This window comes from Falco biarmicus, chromosome 4 (assembly GCF_023638135.1).
Source record: "Falco biarmicus isolate bFalBia1 chromosome 4, bFalBia1.pri, whole genome shotgun sequence".
NCBI lineage: Eukaryota > Metazoa > Chordata > Aves > Falconiformes > Falconidae > Falco > Falco biarmicus.
In genome coordinates this window covers 86,258,076-86,276,275 of record NC_079291.1, presented here as the reverse complement: position 1 = coordinate 86,276,275, position 18,200 = coordinate 86,258,076, and the positions used below count along the sequence as shown (strand labels likewise).

General features: G+C 59.4%; 2 protein-coding genes across 2 annotated transcripts; one reads left to right on the top strand and one right to left on the bottom strand.

Annotated features, from left to right (window-relative positions):
- Positions 1-1,096: 1,096 nt before the first annotated feature.
- Positions 1,097-6,153, bottom strand: RPUSD1 (RNA pseudouridine synthase domain containing 1). The gene is made up of 6 exons (XM_056337953.1): positions 5,894-6,153; positions 4,889-5,080; positions 4,660-4,783; positions 4,432-4,534; positions 4,244-4,345; positions 1,097-3,972 (listed from the first exon to the last, which is right to left on the bottom strand). Exons 2-6 carry the CDS (start codon positions 5,068-5,070, stop codon positions 3,572-3,574), a joined length of 912 nt encoding a protein of 303 aa, XP_056193928.1. The 5' UTR covers positions 5,071-5,080; positions 5,894-6,153; the 3' UTR covers positions 1,097-3,571.
- A 187-nt stretch (positions 6,154-6,340) lies between these two features.
- Positions 6,341-18,187, top strand: CHTF18 (chromosome transmission fidelity factor 18). The gene is made up of 22 exons (XM_056338284.1): positions 6,341-6,462; positions 6,600-6,746; positions 6,884-7,010; positions 7,127-7,301; positions 7,413-7,502; positions 7,643-7,695; positions 7,896-8,037; positions 8,695-8,907; positions 9,705-9,802; positions 9,931-10,054; positions 10,210-10,343; positions 11,129-11,222; positions 11,296-11,394; positions 11,672-11,802; positions 12,089-12,251; positions 12,402-12,626; positions 12,735-12,884; positions 13,430-13,560; positions 15,314-15,458; positions 16,406-16,522; positions 17,392-17,449; positions 17,868-18,187. Exons 1-22 carry the CDS (start codon positions 6,381-6,383, stop codon positions 18,002-18,004), a joined length of 2,835 nt encoding a protein of 944 aa, XP_056194259.1. The 5' UTR covers positions 6,341-6,380; the 3' UTR covers positions 18,005-18,187.
- Positions 18,188-18,200: the final 13 nt, after the last annotated feature.

Genomic DNA, 18,200 nt, shown 5'->3' with positions numbered 1-18,200 from the left:
TTTGCAAAGGGTCCCTGGCCCTGCCGGCGTGGTGCTGAGTGGGGTTTGCCATCCCCTGGTGCTCCCAGCTCTTGTCCCCATCCCTGTCCCCCACCGAGCAACCGGTCCTGCAGCACCTGGGCTTGGTCATCGCCTGTGGGTGTTTCTGGTTTCTATTTTGGAAAGATTTACTGTAAAAATAGCTCTTGTTGGAGTGGTAAAATGACAGAAACTTGTTTGGTACGAGGCTGCTGGTGGGACACAGCCCCTGCCGTGGGCTTGCCGGCCAGAGGTGGCTGGAGCAGGAGGGCGGGGGCACATGGGGGCCCCTTTGCAGGTCAGCGCGTCAACCGTGTCCCCACGGAGCCCTGAAACAGCCTCAGGAGGAGCAGGCACAGGAGCATCCACCCAAAACCTGAACATGCTGGGAAGCATCAGCCCAAGCCCCTTCCCCTGGGTGGCTCCGTGGTGGGCTCCGGCTGCAGGTCCCTGCGCGGTGCAGGTGCAGACACAGACACTCCCTCCGCTCAGCCAGCCGCTTCCCTGCCTCACCAGCTTTATAAGCTTAAAAAATCTCACAAGCTGAAGGCTGCGAATAATTCCTTTGGGTCTTCGCTCACTTCTCCAGCCGTTCCAACCTGAGGAATGACTGTTGATGTACAAGAATTATACGGGAATCACAGCGGCCGCAGCTTTCCCTGCGCCCCCCAAACACGGGCAGCCCCAGGACCACTCCCCCATCTCCTGGCCAGGAGGAGCTGCAGTGTCCCAAAATCAGCAGTTTGTCTTCTGCCTCTGCTCTTTGGGTCAGGACGATCCCAGCCACTGGTGTTAGCCAGGGTGGGCAGTGGGCAGGGACAGGCAGGGGACAGGCCAGGGCAGCGGCATCTGCCCCCACTGCCTCGGGCACCTGGTCCTCTGTCTGTTACTAAACCCAGGAGGGCTCTGGGTGGTTTCGGCCAGGGAATTTCAGCAGAGCGAGGATGATTGGGTGCTCAGACAACAGGTTGGCCAGGTTGGAGCCCTGGGCTGCTCCCGCTGTGCCGGTCTGGGCTCATTCTTGGAAGCCCTGGGCACCGCAGCAATGTGCCATGGATTGAGAGACCAGAGGGCCAACTGCAGGATCACAGGTAATGGTTTACTACGGTAACGAGCAGCAAGAAATAAGGGTTTTTGCAAGCTGTACAGAACGTCACAGACACACACCCCATCACAACCCCCCCGTCCAAACGCTTGAGTGGATTCACGGATGATGCAGCAAAAGGCCCTGTGGCAGGGACGGCAGAGGAGGGAGCAGGACTGAACGCGGCACAGGAGGGGACCCGGGGAAGGGCAACTGGAAAACACCTCTGCAGGGTAAGGAAAATACACATTTATCTCTGGTTTCTGCAACTCTGGGCACAAGTGCAACGTGCGAAAGCTGATGGGTGGTGCAGGGGCTCCTCAATGCAGATGGCAGGGCGAGCACTGGGTGCCAGCCCCCAGTGATGATGGTCCATCAGCATCCCCCTGTGTGGGCACTGGTGTGTCCCCATGAACCACCCCAGTGACCGCCAGCCCCACGGGCAGCCTCGTCCTGGACATGTCCCCTGTCACACTGTGGGGACCGTTCTCACAGCAGGGCCCACGGGAAGGGAGGGACTGCAAAACTCACCCATAATATTTCAGGACCTCCCGTGCACGTCACCCATATTTATTCTTTGGTAAACAGGTTCACGGTATTAATTTACAGCTTTGGGACCTGCCTACGGCTGCCTCTCCCCTCCCTGGCCACTCCTGGGAGATGGGATGGGACTGGGGAGGAAGGAGTCGGAGCTCCTGCTCCTCCAACCCTCCCTGAACCCTCTGCCAGCAGCTCGTGAGCCTGCGATCCCCGCTCAGTGCCCAGCTGGTGCCTGCAGAGCCGTGTACCACACGCTTGGCAGCATGTAGCACCAAGCCATGACAGCTAAGGGGAGGTGACGGCTACCCGGTGCCCGGCCGCATGCCGCAGCACGGTGAGCTTGCACCCACCAGCACCCGGGGACACAAGGGACAGGAGGTGCAATACCCCACGGGGTGTCAATGACCCTCACAGCGCATTCACCCACGAGAGGGCTGTGCTGTTTTACTCTCTCTCAGGGTAGGAGTATTAGTTGTGTGAAACCACTCACAGGTGCGTTTTAAATGGGACGGGGCTCGTGGGATGACAGTAACGCTGGGCACGTGCTGATGTGGTGGCTCGGTGCCAAATCCCCCGGGGAGCTGCTGTGTATGCAGTGGGCTCCAGCACCCCGGTCCCACCCCGGCCCGCACAGCTCCCTGCTCCCTTCCTTTTCCAAATGTCCTCTAAGGGCTGCAGCAGACAAGCAGAGTGGGAAGGAGAGAGCGAAGCGGCACAATGCCAACCAGCAAAGCAAGGGCATTTCCAGAGAAACTCTTCTTGGCATCTTGCAAAGCGCCAGCACGAGAGCTGAGCTGCTCCCCACTCCTCGCATCAGTCCTCAGCCTTTCTTTCAGCTTCAAGCATTGCCTCGGCTGCCCTTGCTGCCCCGAGGCCCTCCCAAACTGCCCACCCGAAGGACCTGCCCCCGGCACCCTCCAGTGCTGACACCCCTGCAGCAACCTGCCAGTGAGGAGCCACGCACCGGGACCAAAACATGACGCTTAGACCCCCTTGTTTGGGTAAAGCAGAAGGGGACTTGTGTCTTCTGACCCGCCTCAGCAGGGGTGACATCCACGCTCAGGGTAAAAGTGGATGCTAAAAAAGGCAATGCAAGTAGAAGGAGTATTAAGATCTATTACAAAAGCTTTGGGCTGCTGGCGATCCGACCACAGAAGTACTAAAAATACACTCGTTTTAGAGGCCACCCGTATTTCAGAACTGCTAAAAGATGAGATTCTTCTCATAGAAATTTGAAAAAAGTTTAAAATCCATTCGTGTCAACTCACTCACCCTCAACAAACCTTTAAAAAAGCCTACATGCGGGCTGAGGGAGGAAGGTGAGTGTGTGGGCAGGGACCCCTCCTGCAGCCACTGTGCAGGACCCCCCCAGGACTAGGGGCTGCCGGTGCCCCCAGGCTGCACTTCAGCCCCCTGATCTCCCACCTCCCACACGACGTGTGTGCATTGAGTGCAGCGGGATGGAGCGGAGGGAATGGGAACAGGGGACATGGACATCGAAGCTGCACACGGCATGTTCTCCCCTCCCTCTGCTGGACTGCATTTTGGCATCCCAGCGCTGAGGGTTCACAGATATGTCCATCGTGCTCATGGCAAAGGCAGTGTCCGTGCCACCCACCCCGGCTGCGCCTGAGCCCTGGGACAGCGACGGAAAGCTTTGGGGTCACTCTAAGCTGGTACGTGACACATTGACTCTGCTGCTGAGGCCCAGAATTAGGAAAGGGGCATCCGCTGGCCAGATGGATGATGTGTACATTAAAAAATAAACCCATCCTAATCGCTGCTAAAATCTGCCTAATCTCAGCCCCAGAAGTGAGGGAAGCCATGGAATACAGAAAGTGCAGATGTGGAGTCAGCGCTGGGCTCTGCAGGGACCCACTGAGACAAAAATGGAGCGTTGGGCTGGAAATGCAGAGACGTGGTTTGTGCTCACTCCAAAGCCCACTCGGCCAACCACTGCTCACACCGGGCTCGCTGCTCCTCTGTCTCCGGGCTCTTGGCTTCGCTCGGTGCTTCCTCTTCTCTGCCACCAAGCACGGCTTCTTGGCTCTCCTCCTCTTCCCCCTTCTGCATCATCTTGTCCTTCAGCTCCTGGATGGTCTCATCCAGCCGGTGGGTGACGTGGTGGGGCACCCAGTTGCTGTCCATCGCGGTGACAAAAGGGTCGGGCGCACAGACCTCGATGAGCTCCTTGCCGGTGGGGATGCGCAGGTAGTAGGCGTGGAGCATCATCCTGTAGGGACTGCTGTCCTTCTTGTGGCTGTAGGTGAAGTCCCCCACGATGGGGTGGCCGATGGCGCTGCAGTGAACCCGCAGCTGATGGGTCCGCCCTGAGGGGACAGTGGGAGCGGAGGAATCAGGGACACAGGTTATCCTTGGAACCCTCCTTGAGGGCACAGCGGTGTGAGGTGACCACATACCCGATGACATTTGTCCCCCCAGGCAGAGAACCCTCTGAGCTCAGCAGCTCTCGGCTCCCTGCCTTTGCACCACGTGCCCATGCCAAAGCCCAGGGCTGCAAGTGCGGGTCCTGGCCCCAGGGGCCACCTCAGAGCTGCTGGGGCAGCAGCCCCCCGCGCCGCCCCAGCCCCGAGTCCCCACCTGTCAGCGGCTGCAGCAGCACTTTGGTCACGGGGTCTCCGCTGTAGGACCCGTGCTCCAGCACGATCAGCTCCGACTGGCAAGGCTTGGGGTTTTCACAGCCTGCAAGGAGACCCACAGGGGGGTCAGCTCCCCCCGCGTGGCCCGGGTGGTGTGGGCAGCGCAGGCAGGGTGTGGGAGCCGCTCACCCTCCGTCCCGTCGATGCACATCATGTGGGTCATGCCCTCGGTGGTGTTCTTCCCGATGGCGTAGCGGATCGTCATTCGGCTCTGGCTGACGTGGCCCCGGACCTGCAGGGCAGAAAGCCGGTTGCAAACGGATCCTCACCGGGGCGGGATGCTGGGACACAGAGGCTGAGCTGCAGCGCAGCAAAACCGAAGTCAGGTCCAGGAGCAGGGCTGAGGCGGGGGCTTACCAGGGCCAGATAGGCTTTGGTCACCAGCCGGTCTTTAAAACACTTGTAGGCGCTTCCCGCTGCCGCTTTGTTGAGCGCGACGCACAGGGCCCCGCTGGTGGAGAAGTCGAGTTGGTGGCAGAACCTGGAGAGGAGACGGGAGGCGGGGGAGCATCCCCGGGCAGTGTCCCCAGCCAAGGCTGGCTGCTCGCGGGCAGGACAGAGCCCGCCGTGGTGCCTGGCTGCTCACCTGAAGCCGTAGTAGGTGTCGGGGTCGGCCAGCTCGGGGAAGCGGTACTTGAGCTGGCTCTGCAGCGTCAGCGTCTCGTACCACATCTTGCTGTCGATGCGGATGTCCCAGTGCTTGTTGACCACGATGAAGTCAGAGCTCTGGTACAGGATGGACAGGTTGTCGATGGTGCCCGGCTCCATGGTCAGAGCCCTGCGGAGAACATGAGGGGAGGGGGGGTGAGCAGGGTGGGAAGGGCCTCGGGCTGCCTGTGCCGCCGGGATGGGCACAGCCCCCCAGCCTGAGCACCCCCAGGATGGGCACAGCCCCCCAGCCTGAGCACCCACAGGATGGGCACGGCACCCCCAGGATGAGCACAGCCCCCAGCCTGTGCACCCCCAGGATGGGCACAGCACTCCCGAGATGGGCACGGCACCCCCAGGATGGGCACAGCCCCCAGCCTGTGCACCCCCAGGATGGGCACAGCACTCCCGAGATGGGCACGGCGCCCCCAGGATGGGCACAGCCCCCAGCCTGTGCACCCCCAGGATGGGCACAGCCCCCAGCCTGTGCACCCCCAGGATGGGCACAGCACTCCCGAGATGGGCACGGCACCCCCAGGATGGGCACAGCCCCCAGCCTGTGCACCCCCAGGATGGGCACAGCCCCCAGCCTGTGCACCCCCAGGATGGGCACAGCACTCCCGAGATGGGCACGGCACCCCCAGGATGGGCACAGCCCCCAGCCTGTGCACCCCCAGGATGGGCACAGCACTCCCGAGATGGGCACGGCACCCCCAGGATGGGCACAGCCCCCAGCCTGTGCACCCCCAGGATGGGCACAGCACTCCCGAGATGGGCACGGCGCCCCCAGGATGGGCACAGCCCCCAGCCTGCGCAACCTGATGGGCACAGCCCCCCGGGCAGCGAAGGGCCGCGGCGGGGGCGGGCAGGGCGCGGGGTACCCGGCAGGGCTGCAGCTGTACCGTGGCACCAGTGTCACCGCACGGCTCCCCCCCCCCCTTACCGCTGTCCCCCCGTGCAGGCGCAGGTCCCACAGCGGCGCCGGTGCTGGGCCGCTCCGGTCTCACGGCGGGGCTCGGCCTCCCCCGCTGCCAGCCGGGCCCGCACTGCCGGGAATACGGAGCACGGCGGGGGCACAGGGGACACGGCGGAGGGGACCCCGCGTCCCCCGTCCCCCGCCCCGCGCCCCGGCCGACCTGCAGCGCCGTCCCCGGGCCGCGCCGGGCGGCTCCGGCTACATCGCAGCCAGCGGCGGCGCGGCGCGTCCAATCAGCGTCCCCGCCTCCGCGGCCAGCAGCGGCGCGTCCAATCAGCGTCCCCGCCTCCGCGGCCAGCAGCGGTGCGTCCAATCAGCGTCCCCGCCTCCGCGGCCAGCAGCGGTGCGTCCAATCAGCGTCCCCGCCTCCGCGGCCAGCAGCGCGGCGCGTCCAATCAGCGTGGGCCCCGCGGCGGCGCGGCGGCCGGAAGCGCGGGCGGGCGGCGCGGCGCCCATGGCGGGCCCGGAGGAGAGCCCCGGCGGCGGCTTCTGCCGGCGGTTCGCGGCCGAGCTGGAGGTGCTGGCCGAGCTGGGAGGTGGGCGCTGCTGCGGCATCGCGTCCGGGCCTGGGGGCGCGGAGGAGGGCGGGAGAGCCCGGCCGCGGAGCCGCGTGTGCGCACCCCACCGTGGGTCCCCTGCGGTGACCGGTGCTGCCGCGTTACGCCTGTTGCAGATGGCAGCTCCCCGCCCGCCGGGCCGCAGCTCTCCCGGCTCCGAGGCAGGAGGCAGCCGCCGGAGGAGCTCGACCCCCCCGGGGACAGCAGCGCCAGGAAGAGGGACCGGGGCTGTGCCCCCCCCGGCTCGTCGCCCACCCCCCGCAGTAGGTTTGGGGGACCCCTGGGTGCTGCTGCCCCTCCCCGCCCCGAGGGGTGCAGGGTGCTGCTGGGGGAGCAGCTGGGTACCGGCCTTCTGCTGAGGATGCTTCTCCTCTTCCTTCTGCCCTGGGGTCTCTCACAGCCCCGAAGCCGAAGCGACAGCGCCTGGAAGCTGTTAAGAAGCTCAGCTTTGGTGCGGATGAGGACTTGGCTCCTGAGGTCCTCTGGGATGCTGGTCCAGAGACACCTTCTGCTCCCCAGATTGCCAGGTTGGCCACCTTGAACCCCATGTTTAGCAAGGACGAGGGAAAGGGACCTTGAATCCCACAGTGGGGTTCAAGGTCCCTTTCCCTCACCCCTGCTAAAGGAATCTGGTGTTCTCCAGCTTGGACCACCTGAAGAAGAGTAGCATGGCCTCACTGCAAACCACACCACCCTCTGAGAAGAAGCAGGTACTCAAGCGGCCACCCATCCTGGAGGACTACATCAACGTGACATCCACCGAAGGTACCAGGGTCTTCATGGTGGTGAGGGATGACCCCTCCAGGACGGGGGTGGAGGTAAGGAGGGGGGGGGTTCCATTCACTTCAGGAGGGGATCTTTGATGAAATACGAAATGTCTGTGCTGAGCATCGGTACAACTGTCAGTGTGTGTTCTCTGGTCCTCACAGCTCCCCGATTCCCTGGGCTGGAACACACGCAGGCCGCTCCACTTGCTGGGGGTGCCTTTCTCCTGCCTGAAGGAACAAGTGCATGAAGAGGTATCGCATCTTTACACCGACCTTCCCGTCTCCCCTGCCACCACTCGATAGCCACAGTGTTGGCTCCCAGATCCCTGCTCCCCCCGGCTGTGGGTTAGTGGGGTGTCTCTGACCCCCCTCTTGCCCTCTTTGTGCTCAAGCGTCGAAGGTATGTTCTGGAGGTGTCACAGCAGCTGACAGAGATAATAAACAGGTGAGATGGTGAGATGTTGGGACAAAATCCCACTCCTATCCCTACCATGCTGTCGGATGCGCCTCCCAAGGTGCTCTGGTGGGGTCCAGCACTGGGGACCTGTGAGCCTCTTTGCCCTCAGCATCCCCAGCTTGGGAAGCCTGGGTGTAATTCCCAGCGCTGTCCTGGGTGCTCTGGGGCAAGTTAATTCTGTCTCGTAGTTGCCTGGAGAACAAGACCGGTGCCGAAAGCCCGGAGCCTGGTGGGGAAGCGGAGCCGGCAGACGAGGAGGAGTCTGCGCGGCATTGCCTCTGGGTGGACAAGTTCACTCCCCGGCACTACATGGAGCTGCTCAGTGATGATGTGAGGTGCTAGGATAAGTCAGGGCTTGGAGTTTGGGTGGGTTTACCGCTTCTATAACTCTTCCTTAATTCCGTGGGATCAAGGCTTTATAGTGCTGCCTTTGATCGTGGGGCTTTCAGAAGCATTGGCTGGGGGCTGTGTCCCTGCTAGCCCTGCCTGGGGGCGTTCTGCTGCCGAGAGCTCAGGGAGGGGTTTTTTCAGCTGTAGGCTGTGGGCCTTCCAACAGAAAAGACTATGAAAGATGGCCAAAATAAGACAAAAAGATCGGGTGCATTTTAACTAGGAGTTGTTGGCTATTTGATTTTTTTTGGAATATTAGAAGGGAATTGGAAGTTATGGAAGAGGCTGTGAAGTGCTGGGTTGAGCCAAGACAGAAGAGGGACAGCAGGACTGGGGCCGATGTGACTTGTCCTTGGTTGCCCTGTGGGATGGTGGCTGAGTGGGAAGGGAAGCTGTGTTCCCACGCTGTCCCAGAGAGATGCTGCTGTGACTGGGTAACATGGTGACGTGCGAGGTCTCTCTTCTGCGCTGCCTCCCCAGGCTCAGCTCCTTCCTCTGCAACCAACACCGGTTTGTAAGCCATGGAGGGGCCTTCCTCTGTCCTCGACCAGGTCCTTGCGAGGTTTGATGGGGTTTGCTTGCTTTCTTGCCCCACAGTACACAAACCGCTGCCTTCTGAAGTGGCTCAAGCTCTGGGACACGGTGGTGTTTGGGAAGGAGCAGGCCGTGAAGAAGGCCAAGCCCAGCACTGAAGCTCGTCCTCCATTTGGCCGCCCCAAGGAGCAGCAGAATAAGTGGAAAACGAAGGTCCAGCTCACAGAGGAGATTCTGGAGGCTGAGCTGGACCAGCACAAGAGGCCCAAATACAAGGTGAGCAGGACAGGACACCGCTGTGGTGGGTCTCCTCTCCTATGCCCCTCGTCTTGCCGCTGAGGTGAGGAGCAGGGTCTTCCCTTTCTTTTCCGTCTTTCTCCCCTCTCTCCCTCCTTCTCCCCTCTCCCAGTACAGATCTAGGAGGAATCGGATTCCTTGCTGCTTCTTAGGAAATACGGGGGTTTCTCATTTCTTCTTCTGTTTCAGCTTGAGTACTGTAATAATCTGGGGAGGGCAACAGCCTTCTTTCAGCCAGATCAGGTGGGCCAGTTGAGGAAAGACATACCCTTTTTAGCAGAGGTTGGCCTTGGCTTTAGGGGCAAATAACAAATAAATAATGTGCCTTTGAGCTAGAGTTTCTGCATCTGGAAAAGAGCAATGATGCTCAAATGCTAAAGGGAGCAGAGATAGCATACCCAGGCCAGCTTACCAGCTTCAACCTGTCTGGTGAGAGGATATAAAAAAGGGGAAAACAAAAATAGATACTAACAGCATCGTTTCCCAGGAGGGTAATTCTGGAAGAGATTTTGTTCAGCCTTTTCTGTCTGTTGCCCTGCAACCTTAAACATATGCATGAGAGATGCTGCCAGGATGACTGTTGCCTCTGAGTTTCTGTTACGGTCTCCTTCCTCCAGTGACTTTCCCTTTTCCCTGTGTGTCTACACATGAGTGCAGCAGCTCCCAGGGCCGGATTGCAGGCTGCAGAGCCTCGTCCCCTTGCATGGCAGCCTTGGTGGGAGCTGGAGGAAGCCTTGCCTCGCTGCCTGCCGGGCTGATGTTGCTCTCTGCTGTAGGTGGCCCTGCTCTGTGGCCCGCCTGGCTTGGGAAAGACCACGCTGGCCCACGTCATCGCGAAGCACGCGGGATACAATGCTGTTGAGATGAATGCCAGGTGAGTCTGCGCTGGCTGCTTAGTTTTGTCCTGCCCCAGAAGTGGGTGGAGGTGATGCCGTGCTGGAGGTGATGCCATGCCAGAGGCAATGCCACGCTGCAGCAGCCTGGCACGGGCTTGTCTTGCAGTGACGACCGCAGTCCTGAAGTTTTCAAAACCCACATCGAAGCTGCTACCCAGATGAAGTCTGTGCTGGGCGCCAACGAGAAGCCCAACTGCCTGATTATCGATGAGATAGATGGCGCGCCTGCGGTAAGCCCCTGCTGGTGGGCAGCCTGGAGCTAGCCACCTTTTGCTTTAATTATTACTCCACTAACAGCTCATCCCTTGTTCTGTCTTACGAGCTGTTTCTTGCCTCTGAACAGCAAGAATTCATCCCTTCTGTCCTTATTTATATTTTTCCCAAGGCATCTATCAATGTGCTGCTAAACATCATCAACAGCAGGGATGCGCAGGGTGAGGCAGCAGCGGGCACGGGCCGGAGGAGGCAGCGCGAGGAGAGGCTGCTGCGCAGGCCCATCATCTGCATCTGCAACGACCAGTTAGTATCTGTGTGCCTGGGGAGGATGGGGAGCTGAGACCCCTGCCCCAAGCAAGGAGGCGGCTGCTGTTGCCTCCAGCCGAAGCTTTCCTGTGCCGCGTTGCCTGTCATCAGATGGCGGCTTAGAAGTACCTTATGAAAAGTAAAACTACAACACGCTCAGCCTTCCTGAACCCTCCTGGGTGTTGTGTCTGCTGGGGTGACTTGTAGCTGGGTGTGAGTGGACAGTTGCTTTTGTGCATGCCCAAGCGTGCAGTGGGGTGCAGGCAGCTGCTAAATAACCCGTTTCTCTTTGAGTGGAACATTCTCCTATGGAGACAGGCTGAGAGAAGTTGGGGTTGTTCAGCCTGGAGAGCAGAAGGTGCCAGGGAGACCTTAGAGCAGCTTTCCAGTGCCTAAAGGGGGGCTTATAAGAAAGATGGGGACAGATTCTGTAGTAGGACCTGTAGTGATAGGACAAGGGATATTTTAAATTAAGGGAGGATAGATTTAGGTTAGATATTAGGAAGAAATTCCTAATTCTTCCCTGTGAGGGTGGTGAGACACTGCCCCAGGCTGCCCAGAGCAGCTGTGGGTGCCCCATCCCTGGCAGGGCTCAGGGCCAGGCTGGACGGGGCTGGGGGCACCCTGGGCTGGTGGGAGGGGTCCTTGCCTGTGGTGGGGGGGGTGGAACTAGGTGGTCTTTAAGGTCCCTTCCAGCCCAAACCGTTCTGTGATTCTGTGATGGATAGCTGGATTTCTCCCTCTGCTAGGGTCACTGAGACTGCTGTGCTTTCCTTTGCCAGGTACGTCCCTGCCCTCCGCCCGCTGCGGCAGCAGTCGTTCCTGCTCAACTTCCCTCGGACGGCACCATCCCGGCTCGCCCAGCGGCTCTGCGAGGTGCGGTGGGGCCAAGGGCTCCTCTGGGCCCCCTGACCCCCAGGCCCTCCCTGCTGACCCCCCTCTCCTGCAGATCGCCCTGCGGCAAGGCATGCGGGCAGACACGGGCGCGCTGCTGGCGCTGTGTGAGAAGATGGAGAATGACATCCGCTCCTGCATAAACACTCTGCAGGTACTGGTGTCACTGGGAGCTCTCGAGGGGACACAGACTTGCTGTGGCTCTTGACGTGATCTGGGCTCGCATGGGGATGGAGGGGGAAAAACTGTGTCCCAGGCAGATTCCTGAAATGTCCACCCCGTCCCCTGCTTTATTTTTAACCTTGATTCCCCTACAAATGGAGGACGAGCGATGCGCCGCTGCCTGGCTTTCCCTGGCACCAGCTGGCTGTTATGGGCATCGCCTGCCTCCCCCTGTGCCCATCCCCACCAGCCCCCTGCTTGTGTTGCAGTTCCTGCATGGCCGAGGGCAGAAGGAGCTGAACGTGCAGATGGTGCAGACGATGAAGATTGGCTTAAAGGACCAAAACAAGGGCCTCTTCTCCATCTGGCAAGAGATCTTCCAGCTCCCAAAGGTCCAAAGGTAAAAGGGGGGATTTATTAATTAAGCACGCCGCTTCATGGCGTTCCCTTGCTGCTTGTAAGACCTGCAGTGGGGAAACCTGGAAGGTCCTGGAGAGCTGATCTGCCCTGCAGCAGACCTGGCCTCGTCAGCAGATTTGTGTGTCCAGATGCTCCTTGACTTGCTCTCTTTGGATGTGATTTGGCATCGGTATTTCCTTCGGTCCAGTTTGCGAGGGTCCAAATATTCCTTGCTGGTCTGTTCCGCGCCAGGGCAGTCTGAGCAATTCCGTTTGGGCTTCCCCCAGGCACAGGATAGGAATGGACCCTTCTTTGCCAACCCAGCTCCTGGTGGGTGATGAGGACCTGTTGCACCTCGGGGGGATGGCTGGCTTCAATGCATCCTCCCACCGCTTCCACCACATCCTGCACCTCGCCATCTCCTCAGGGGAGCAGGAGAAACTCGCCCAGGTAGAGCAGCCGAGGGGGAGAGCCGGGCCCCTCCCTCTGCTCTGTTGTGCTAGAGCTGAGCTCGGTGGGATGCTCAGAATCCCAGTGGCATGCGCTGATGGGGCTGTCTGCCCTGCCTCAAGCCGTCTCTAATCCTTTGTCCGCTTCCAGGGTCTGTATGAAAATTTCCTGAACATGAGGCTGCGGGACTCCAGTTTCAGCTCTGTGTGCTTGGCCCTGGAGTGGCTGGGCTTCTCCGACCTGCTGAACAAGGCTGTCCTGCACAGGCAGAGCTTCCAGCTTATGCGGTACCTGCCCTTCCTGCCTGTGGTTTTCCACCTGCTCTTCGCGGCCACCAGCGTCCCCCGGATTGCTTATCCCAGCAGCCAGTACGAGGCAAGTACCTCGTATGTGGTGTATGGTGGCAGCGTGGCTCCAGCTGTCACCCATGGGGACATCTGTGGTCGCAGCCATGGCTGAGCTGTCCCTGCCCTCTCCACGCAGGCCCTGGCCAAGCTGAACCACATGCAGAACCTCGTCATGTCCATGGTGTCGGGGATAACGCCCAGTGCCCGCAGCCGTGCGGGTCAGCAGTCTCTCATCTTGGAAGTGCTCTGTCTGCTGCTGGACATCATCACCCCGAAGCTCCGACCGGTGAGTGCCCACTGGTCCCCTCTCACTGCGGTGGCAGGAGTTCTGGCTGGGTGACGTGCCCCCTCCCCCGGCACGAGGGCTGGGGGACATCCCTTGGGCTGTGTCAGCCAGGCACAGGCTGAGCTGTCCAGGACCTCTCCCAAATCTGGGGTCTGTTTGGCATTGCAGCTGATGCAGCAGTTGGAGGGAAGCTGGGGATGTGGGGCTGAGACAGCCAGCTGCTGGGTGCACGGGGGGATGTCCTGCACCTCCTGGACCCTTGCACCCGGGGGGTGGGCTTGGCTGCGCAGGGGCTGGGGAAGCTGCAGCAGTCTCCTTCAGGCAGCTGCCTCACCTGAACGTGTGGTTGCACCGAGCGCGTTTACCCGTGGGGCTGTCAGAGGGGTCTGTCCCTAATAGGAAACTAAACTTGGTCTGAACCTCGTGGGTACTAACTGTCCTTTCTCGTGTAGAGTCACACCCTGTGCTTCAGGTTATTTTGATATTTAGAAGATATTACGGATCAGTGATGCTCTCCCCTTGCTGGGCTCCGCTCTCCTCCCCAGGTGAACACCCAGCTGTACAGCCAGAAGGAGAAGCAGCAGCTAGCAGACCTCATCAGCACCATGCTGGCCTACAACCTCAGCTACCACCAGGAGCGCCTCCCTGAGGGCCAGTATGTCTACAAGCTCGACCCGTAAGTCCCAAGGGTGAGGAGAAGGCATAGGGGGGTCAAAAACAACAGCAGAGCGTCCAGGAAGGGGTGAGCCTGAAAGCATCGTGGCATGGAGTGGGTTTCTTGCAGCTGGAGCTGGGAGGTTTCTCTGGTGGTGGCAGCTGGGCTGGCAGGAGCTGCCGGGTGCTGGGGTGGCTGCAGGGACCTGACTTTCTCTGATGGCAGCTCTGTGGGGAGCATCTGCTTCTTCATCTCCTGGTTTTTTAAAGGAGGAGCCCTGGAACCTTGTGGGTACCTGGGGCTGCTGCTGGCTTTGCTCCCCCTGCAGCGTGGTCCGGCTGCCCCCCTCACCTCCTCCTCGGGCTGAGGCTGAAGCAGGGCTGGGTTTGCTTTAATGGGATTAAAGGAATGGAGGCAGCTACCTTCGGCTCCGGAGCTGGCAGAGAAGGGACCGACGCTGCTGGGGGCTTGCGGCAGCAGAGGGGAGCAGGTCCACCAGGTCCCACCTCACACACGGGAGGTGCTGCAGCCACTGGTTTGTGTGTCACCAGCCAGCCATCGCTAGACTCTCTGCTTTAAGTACATCCAGAGCCATAAACGCTCCTGAGGCTTCGGTGAAGTAATACAGACCCGACCACAGCTAGGAGCAACGCTAATGTCTTCCTGGTGCAAAGTTAATTACAAAAATTAGCCTCTGTTAAATCAAGCTGCTATATCTAATTACAGTGAAGCACTTTATTATTTTTTTTTTCCCACGGAAAGCCTGCGGGATCTGCAGGGGCTGTGGGGAGCCATCTGCCCCTGCCCTCCCCGGGTCAGGCTGTGCCACCTGAATGCAGCCCTGAGGGAACTGTGGGACATTGGGAGCCACGTGGCACAAGCAGGCACGTTGATTTGATTCGCTTCACTTTTTTTGGCGAATTCTGAGCCTGTTTCCTGGCCGTGTGCAGCGATTATGGGGACCACAGGGGGTGTCATGTCCCCGTGGCACCTGCGAGTTGTGTCCCAGCATCTCTCAGCAAACAAAGCTGTTGTTGACAGCAAAACCTGTGTTTTCTCTTTATAACTTCTGAAATGGTAGATTGGACAGATCATTTCTAAATGACTGCAAAGGCATCTGACATAGGACTTTGCTCCCTTTAGTTAAAGGGGAATAATACTGAATGTGAATAAAAGCGTGAAATATTTACAGCTGGCAGAGGAACCGGCCCAGCTGGCTCCTTGGTGCTGGCTGTGCCTGGGCTTTCGCTGTACAGAAACAGGCCTGAACTCCAGATCTGGTGCACTAACCTTGTTAATAAAACTGCTCTGATTAGCCAGTATTACTGTTCATGGCTGTATCTCAATTAAACAGCTCCCCACAGGCACCTGGGGGTTCATGCGAAGGGTCATGGTACCACTTGTGCCCAAGCTGTGATGTGAGTCTGTTTTTTTCAGGGCAATCTGTTTGGTGCAGACCTGCCTGCAGTTTCCTCTTTTTGCGGTAAAACCAAGATTAAAGAGCGTGTAATCCCTCCCGAGTTCCCATTCAGCCGAGATGCCCTGCAGCAGCTTGGCTCTGTGCGGCCGGCACTGCTCGTTGGGCATCTTCTAGCGCTGCCCTCGCACGTGTGGGCTTGGAGAGGGGAAACTGAGGCACTGCGGCCAGGCTTATACTGAGAGGCTGGGGGAGACGGGGCTGGGAGGATGGTGGGTCTCCCTATGCTCATGTCAGGCTGCAGTTTCCATAATGCTTTTTTATTTTCAGTATTGTTTTCTCCCCTTGACGATGCAGAAACGTGGAGGATGTCTGCCGGTTCCCGGACCTGCCGGCTCGCAGGCAGCTGACCTACCAGGCCAAGCAGCTCATCGCCAGGGAGATTGAGCTGGAAAAGATGAGGAGGATGGAGACTTTGCTGCAGGCGCGAAACCCGGGCGAGGTAGGGAGGGCTGGCAGTGTCCTGTGGTTCTGGGGGGGTGGTGGGTCCGTCGATGGGGATAAAGCCCTTAGGGCTGGTGGGGGGACATGGTCTTTCCAAAGCGGCTGCTGGCTTTCGCTCTGCAAATGGAAATCCAGGATTAAACTCGCCCAGTCGCAGCCATCTGCACGCACATCTGCCTGCGGGGCAGCACATCTGTGCTGGGGTGAAGTGCCCAGGGGCTCATCTTTTTGCAGCAGTTCTGGAAAGAGGCGCTCGCTGTGAGTTAAAGGCTTTTCAACTCTGTAACTAGGGTTGCAACAAGGTGGGAATTGTAGTGTGTCTGGGGCAGCTGGCCTGCTGCTGGCCTGCTGCCTGCCTGTGCATTCCCTTGCTTCACTTCGACCTTCCCGAAGGTCCCAAAGCCCCAGGAGGAGCAGAGTTGCTCTGCCCACTGCTGAAACGCTCTGGGGAGCAGCGGGCAGCAGGCGGGAGAAGGTGGAAATGGGTGGAAAAGGCTGAGAAACTGTTCAGGTGTAGCTGGTGCCTGCCCTGCCCTGGTGCCATGGGGATAATTAATCCCTGAGAGCCCCTTGCAGCAGAAGAGCTTTCTCAGGGGACGTGTGGCACAAAGAGATGCTACAAAAATATCTCTGGAGGCTCCTTGTTTACACACTGCCAACTGTGGAGTCCCAGGGAAAAGGACTAAACATGCACATGCCCAAAGCACTGCCGGGGCTAATCCTGCCTGCTGCTGTGAGGCAGAAAATGATGAAAAAAATCCTTACCAAGTCGTTTGGACATTATAATCAAACCTGGCAGCAAATAGAGGGGGTGTGCGGGATGGATGACAAGGCACTGTCCTGCCCTCAGGCTGTGCATCACCTGGGGGGGAGGGATGCCCAAACCCTGAGCTCCACCAGCCCCAGCCCCGAGGGGACCCTGGCTCAGGACTCTCCTCCCCACAGGAGCCCAGGAATGGCCTCAGTGAGGCTGGGGAGCAAGCGGATGCAGGGCCAGCAGTGCCCCCCAACCACCACCAGCGCCTGGAGCACATTGTCCGGAGGGCAGCGGTGGAGGACAAGGTGAGGGGGCTGCAATTTCTGCCTAATTTCCTACCAGCATATATCCATTGATATTTATTGTTTATTTAGTCCAGTTTCTTTTAATAGGATAGTTCAGCACCCCGCGTCCCATAAATGCATCGCTGGGTTTACAGCATCGGGATGAATTGGGTCTGGGTGACAATTATGGACATGTGCTGTGAAGCTTTCAGGGGTAGGGAGGGAAAAAGATGTAGATATTTGGGCTAAAATAGCTGAATTTTGTCTCTGGGAGCTGCAGGGCTGGGGGCAGAGCTGCTTGCAGGTGGGGGAGGTATGCACATGGCTTGGGTGGCTGCAGGGGAAACCATCCATCTTCCACCAGTGCAGTGGGTGAGCTGGGCTGGTCTCGCCCCAGGTATCCTGGTAGTGGCCAAGAGGAGCAAGGGGGGGTCCCCTGCCCCCACCCCTCTCCAGAGGCCCAGCCTGGAGGCCTTGGCTGGCTGTAAAACCCTGTTTTAGCCTGGTGAACCTTGAAGTTTGTCTTTCCCACCCCCTTTTGAATGCCGTTTGCATTTTACCGAGCCCGCTGGCTCTTTCTGCAGGATTTGCATTTGGCCCCTGCCCGGTGGCTTCCTTCTGCGCCAGGTGCTTGGAGGGGGAAGGGGCTGGCGCAGCCCCGAGCGTGGGGTGAGAGTGTGGGGTGATGGCCGCACGCAGAGCCCCAGCGCTGGGCTCCCCTGAGCTGCCGTAGGGCTGACTTTGCTTAAAACTGGGGAGAGCAGAGCTGTGTCCCAGCGTCTGGCCTCGCACGGGGGGAAACTGGGCTCCTTCTGGCTGTCCCCGAGCGTGAGCTGTAAGAGCAGGCACTGGCGGAGCCGTGCTCACCTTCTGCTTTTTCCTTTTCGCAGCCTGAGACCGATTTCTTCGGGCGGCCACTTCGGCAGCAGCGGGCGGCCGTGGCCACAGGTGGGTGGCAGAGGGTTGGATGGGATGGGCACGGGTGCTGCCGGGGGGGTCCCCGCCCTGGCACAGGGTACCCGGACCCCACACAGGTGCCCAAACAGGGGCACTGTGCCTGGGGGGACATCAGCGGGGTGGGAGGAATATATTGAGCCAAGTGACCCTCGGGTGCCTGCGGGCAGCTCGGTGGATTCTGGCAACATCTGAAGGGCCAACGAAGACCCTGAGCTGAGGAGCACGGTTGTGGGAGCAGTGTGGGTGCTCTGAAGTTTGCAGGATCCGGGACATGGGAGCATCAGCTCAGCCCTTGCAACGCCCCCGCGCCTGCAGCAGCTCCTGGCTCTCAGTGTCCTGGGCGCAGGGTGTAACTTCAAGGTTAAGAGTTTCTGCAAGTTTTTGATATCAGTCTCCCCCCCGGCTGCAGCCCCTCAGGCCTCCAAGGAAGAGTTGAGTGAAAGCCAGATGGGGAAGGCCGTGGGGAAGAGCGATGTCTGGTTCCGCTTTAACGAAGGGGTTTCCAACGCCGTCAGGAGGAACATCTACATCAGGGACCTGCTCTAGTGGAGGTGAAGCCCAGGAAATCCTGTAGATGGAACTGAAGGGAGGAGCTGGCTTTTGGCTTTCTAACCCATGGGTGGGGTGTGTGTGCATGAGCCTCTCTTTATTTTTTAGTACCCGCTTGTTTTGTTTAAAAAAATATTAAAAAAATAAACAGGAAGTATTGCTGTTTATTTCATTTATAAACCCTTAGTTGTCG

Coding starts and splice junctions, on each gene's coding strand:
- CHTF18 (XM_056338284.1), top strand. CDS start 6,381: ATGGCGGGCCCGGAGGAGAGCCCCGGCGGCGGCTTCTGCCGGCGGTTC. Junction 12,885..13,429: donor TCACCCCGAAGCTCCGACCG/GTGAGTGCCCAC, acceptor TCTCCTCCCCAG/GTGAACACCCAGCTGTACAG. Junction 13,561..15,313: donor TATGTCTACAAGCTCGACCC/GTAAGTCCCAAG, acceptor TTGACGATGCAG/AAACGTGGAGGATGTCTGCC.
- RPUSD1 (XM_056337953.1), bottom strand. CDS start 5,070: ATGGAGCCGGGCACCATCGACAACCTGTCCATCCTGTACCAGAGCTCT. Junction 4,784..4,888: donor GACACCTACTACGGCTTCAG/GTGAGCAGCCAG, acceptor TCTCCTCTCCAG/GTTCTGCCACCAACTCGACT. Junction 3,973..4,243: donor GCTGCTGCAGCCGCTGACAG/GTGGGGACTCGG, acceptor CTGTCCCCTCAG/GGCGGACCCATCAGCTGCGG.